The sequence below is a fragment of the Gracilinanus agilis genome, unplaced genomic scaffold (genome assembly GCF_016433145.1).
Source record: "Gracilinanus agilis isolate LMUSP501 unplaced genomic scaffold, AgileGrace unplaced_scaffold3619, whole genome shotgun sequence".
In the NCBI taxonomy this organism is placed as follows: Eukaryota; Metazoa; Chordata; class Mammalia; order Didelphimorphia; family Didelphidae; genus Gracilinanus; species Gracilinanus agilis.
The window spans coordinates 637-5,415 of NW_025369345.1; the positions used below are offsets into that span (position 1 = coordinate 637).

A 4,779-nucleotide genomic window follows, 5' to 3' on the forward strand; every position below is an offset into this window, starting at 1 on the left:
TTCCCTGGCTTCTGACCTTGTCGTTCTAAAGAGAGTACTTTGAAAGGTAATCAGTACTCTACACATTGCTTGCTATCACGATCTCTTCTCAGTCTCCGTCCTCCTGCTCCTGACCCTACTAACCACTCTCTTTTCTCCTGGGTAGGAGGAGTAAGCATTTATGATGTCTCTACTACGTGCCTGGCACAGTGCTAAATGCTTTATGAATAGATTCTCCTTTCAGACTTTTCCCTTTTGGCTTCTGTGACTTCTCCTCCTCCCTGCCAGCCCATTCCTTTTCAGTCTCCCCTGGTGGATCCTCATTCATCTTTTCCCTTTAGACATGGGTGCCCCACCCCACCATGGTCTGTCCTAGATCCTCTCCCCTCTCCTCTCTATACAGCCTCTCTTGTTGATTTTATCTATTCCTCTGGGTTCAATGATCCTCTCTAGGCAGATGATTCTCACATCCATCTTGTCCATCCCTCACTTCTCTCCTGCACCCCCAGCTTGCCATTGGGGTGGCTCCACCTGGATGCCCCCATCTGTAGCCTAGGCTCTGAAATTCCTTAATGGCATTCACTTCCTCCTTCCTGAAAACTGCTGCAGGTTCCCCCTCTTTATCCAATTCTCCCTCCCAGAGCTCCAGCCTCTTCTCAATTCACTTAGGGGGTATCTGCTCTGTAGAAGGCATTGCATGAGGTGTTGGTGTAAAGATAAAGATTGGTTTGGCTAGAAAGCATGCGAGAAGGAGAATGAAGCATGTCAGGTAAGTTGAGTCAGATTCTGGAGGGCCTTGAATGTCAGGGTGAAAAGCTCGTACTTTATCAGGGCTGGAGCTTACTGGGCAGGAGAGTGGCGTGTTCTAACTGTGCTGCAGGGAGATTATTTTGTGAGGAATGTGAGCTGGGGAGAGGAAACATTGGAAACCAGGAATCCAATTAGGAGATTGCTACAGTGGCCCCAGAAAGAGGATCTGAACTAGGGGGACCCATGTAAGAAACACTGTGACAAGGACGAACAAGACGATGGGTGTGGATGGTAAGGGCAAGGCTCAATCAGTCAGTCAGGCTATAAATGTTCATGGAGGGCTTCATATGTGCCAGGGGGCAGCTAGGTGGCACAGTGGATAGAGCACTGGACCTCGAGTCAGAAAGGCCTGAATTCAAATCCAGGCTCAAATACTTACTAGCTGGGTGATCCACTTAACCCTGTCTGCCTCAGTTTCCTTCCCTGTAAAATGAGCTAGAGAAGGAAAAGGCAAACCCCTCCAGGATGTCCGTCAAGAGAACCCCAAAAGGGGCCATGAAGAGATGGACAGGACCAGAAAGTGGCTCAATGTACCGGGCACTGTGCTTCCCTGTCCTCAAGGAGCTTCCAATTTAAGCAGGAGGGAGAACTTGCAAACACATATATGCAAACAAGTTACAGACAGGACTAATGGGGCATCCTTACCCTAGACAAGGCACTGGACTGAAGGGGAGTTGGGAAAGGCTTCCGGGAAAAGAGGGAATGTTAATTGCTACTTAAAGGGATGGAGGGAGATCTGTAGTCTAAGGAGAAGAGAGAGTTCCAGGCTTGGGGCACACCCAGAACAAAAGGAGAGAGTGAATGGCCGGGAGGCTCCTGCAGCTGGATCAAAGGGTATCTGAACGAGAGTAAGGTATTCAGTAGGGAGGCTAGGTTAGGAAGGGCATTGAATGCCAAACAGAGGGTTTTGTATTTGATCCTGAGGTGATAGGGAGCCACTGGAGTTTATTGAGCGGGAGGGTGCTTTAGGAAAATCACTTAGTGGCCGAATGGTGGATGGAGGGGAGTGAGGGGGAGACAAGGCAGGAGGAGCTCCCCACCCCCACCCCAGCAGGCTTTTACAATAGGAACGACTAAGGAGGGTGGTCTCCCCAGTGGGAGAATCTAGCAAGGCTTCTTTCTCCTAGAAGGTGGGATTTGAGCTGTCTAGAGGGAAGCCAAGTGGGTCCTTCTCTTTCCCCTCCCCCTCCTCCCTTCCCAGGGGCCCGTTCTTTCCCTCCGCTGCTTTCCTGTCTTCCCAGCAGACTTTGTGCCAAGCCTGATAGATTATCTCAAACTGCCGGGCTCCTCCAGGCCGGGCACCCAGCCCACCCTCCCAGGCAGGACCTGGGCCCTTGGAGACCAATCAATCAGCCTTTGTAGAGACAGGGAAACCCCTAGACTCGTAGACTGGCCAAATGGCGGGGGCTGGGCGGGCCAGCTGCTCCCCTGACTCGCGCCTTTCCATCTGCCAGCCTGCTCCTGCAATCTGCACGCGCGACGCTGTCGCTTCCACGCCGAGGTGTTCCGGCTGTCCGGAGGGCGGAGCGGGGGGGTCTGCGAGCGGTGCCGGCACAACACGGCGGGGCGCCATTGCCACTACTGTGAGCGGGGCTACTGGCGGGACCCCAGGCAGCCCCTCTCCAGCCGCAGGGCCTGCCGGGGTGAGGCCGGGGACGGCGGGGGCCGGGGGCTGGAGGAGGGGTGTGTTGGAGAAGGGCCTGGGCTGGGGATCCGCGGGGAGGTGGCCTCCAGGCTCAGAGGGTGCTCCCTCGCCCAGCCTGTCAGTGCCACCCCATCGGAGCCACCGGGACGCAGTGCAACCAGACCAGCGGCCAGTGTCCCTGCAAGCCCGGAGTGACGGGCCCCTCCTGCGACCGCTGCGCCCCGGGCTACCAGCAGAGCCGTTCTATCCGCCGGCCCTGTCAGCGTGAGTTTGCCCCGAGGGGTGCCCCCACGGCCAGTGACTGGGAGCAGCCAGGAGTTGGCAATTGCTGCTGGCCCGGAGGCCTGAGCGGCGCCCCGTTCCTTCCCTCAGGGATCCCCGAGACAAGCAGCACGGAGGCCACGCCCCCTGGTGTCTACACTCCAGGTATGGGGGACGCTGAGGGCTTAGGCTGAGCCCCGCTGGAGCTGGCCCGCAGCACGTCTGGGCGAGGATTCTGGACGAGGGCGGGGGCGGGGCCCCAGAGGGGGCGCAGAGAGGCTCACCTCTGGGGCCCTCCGCAGACCCGACGTGCCAGAGCCTTTGTAATGCGTCCGAAGCTCAAGTCCACATGAGTTCGCAGCAGTACTGCCACCAGGCTTACGGTGAGAGCTCGGGTCGCCCGCCAGGACGGGGCAGAGCGGGCAGCGGGCTCCGCGGGCTTCGAGCCTCACTTTCCCCGACTGGGTCAAGGCCAGGGTTCACTGAGGGCAGGAGAGCCTAGAAAGCCCGAGGATCCCCAGAGGCAAGGCTGGGGAAGGGCAGCCTAAGCCATCCCGGAGCAGGGCAGGGGCGCTGGGACGCCTGGGTCCGCGAGGGGAGGCCCAGGGCTCTTTCCCAACTGGAAGGAGCCAGATGGGGAAAGGGGACACCTGGGTCCGGGACGGATGTGAACAAGGGGAGAAGTGCGCCTCGGTTTGGAAAGAGCGATGCCTGCTTCTCCAGAGGCGGAGCAAGGGAGGATTTAGGGGTCCCGAGGGACAGGCTGACTTTCCGGCTCTCCCATTAGTTCTTCGAGCTCAGGTCCAGTCCGCCGAGCCCTCAGGCCCGACCTGGTGGCGTCTGAGGATCCGCGTCCTGGCCGTGTACAAGCAGCGGGCAGAACCCCTGAGCACGGGAGTACAAGACGCTTGGGTCCCGCGGGCCGACCTGGTCTGCGGCTGCCTGACCCTCCGGCCGGGGGCCGTCTATCTGCTGCTGGGGGGCCCGCCGGGAGGACACGACCCCACCCGCCTGGTCCTGGATCATCGTGGGCGCGCCCTGCCCTGGAGACCCCAATGGGCACAGACCCTGAGGCGGCGTCAGCGGGAGGAGCGGGCAGGGAGCTGCCCCTGAGAACCTCTCCTCGCTGGGGTGCCCGCCCTGGAACCTCACAGCCTTCCCCAATAAAGCAGCGGCTCCCCACCCCACCCCTCCAGAGTCTTCTGTGGGCGTTGTGGTGACCCGGGATGTTCCAAGGGGATGGGGCTGGGTGTCCCCGGGGATCAGAGCTGGAGGCTGGAACACCTGGGAAGGGGGAAGTTGAGCTGCCTACTCGGGGAGGCGGGAGGGGGAGAGAAAAGGAAGATCAATGCTAGGCATCCTTGAGGGGGAGGAGCAAAAGCGCGGAAAGCCCCTGAGGTCCAGGAGAGGGTGTGGCTGAGGGGGTTCTAGAAGATGCCGTCCATTAAAGGAAATGTTGGAGCTGGAGGAGGAGTCCCTTCCCTGAAGGGCGGGGAACCAGGAATGTGGGGCAAAGAACCTACCACCTCGTAATCTCCCAGAAGGGGGAACCGAGGCGAAGAGAATGAAATGGATCGCTCAAGGGCACACAGCTAGTAAGCAAAGCAATCTGAACTTGAACCCAGATCCTCCCTCTCTAAATCTAGGGTTCACTCCCTCGGACCTGATTTAGCAATGATGTCAGTAGCCCAGCCCACCAGTAGCGTTGTCTGTCACTCTTACTACTCCCCACCCCCCACTCCCGTCCCCTCCCCCCATAGAACTTCCCTCCCGACCTTCCTTTTTCGCTAGCCCTTCTTTCAGGGCACTTCAGGGATCCCTCGGGAATGGGAGATTCTCGCCTCTATACTGCTAGCTATTTCACTGACCTGGACAGAAGTGAATGTGTTCCGTCTGCCCCGGAACCTGTAAAAAGAAATCGATCATTCTTTTTTAACTCTGAGCCCCCCGCCAGGAAATCAAACTCTGGTCAAAAGTGCAGCTTAAAAATCCATTTCCCTTTCCAGGACTTTCCTCATTGTAACGCTCAACTCTTCTTTGAACCGAAACCAGCAAATGGAGTAAAAGTTTTAGGTAAATGGATA

At 58.0% G+C, this 4,779-nt stretch overlaps 1 protein-coding gene across 1 annotated transcript; it reads left to right on the forward strand.

Moving 5' to 3' along the window:
• Positions 1–2,243: 2,243 nt before the first annotated feature.
• Positions 2,244–3,855, forward strand: NTN5 (netrin 5; the record flags this gene model as incomplete). Its single annotated transcript, XM_044683831.1, has 5 exons — positions 2,244–2,432; positions 2,549–2,698; positions 2,807–2,860; positions 2,998–3,078; positions 3,483–3,855. Coding segments are annotated over 5 exons (800 nt in total), but the record flags the coding sequence as incomplete, so codon positions are not given.
• Positions 3,856–4,779: the final 924 nt, after the last annotated feature.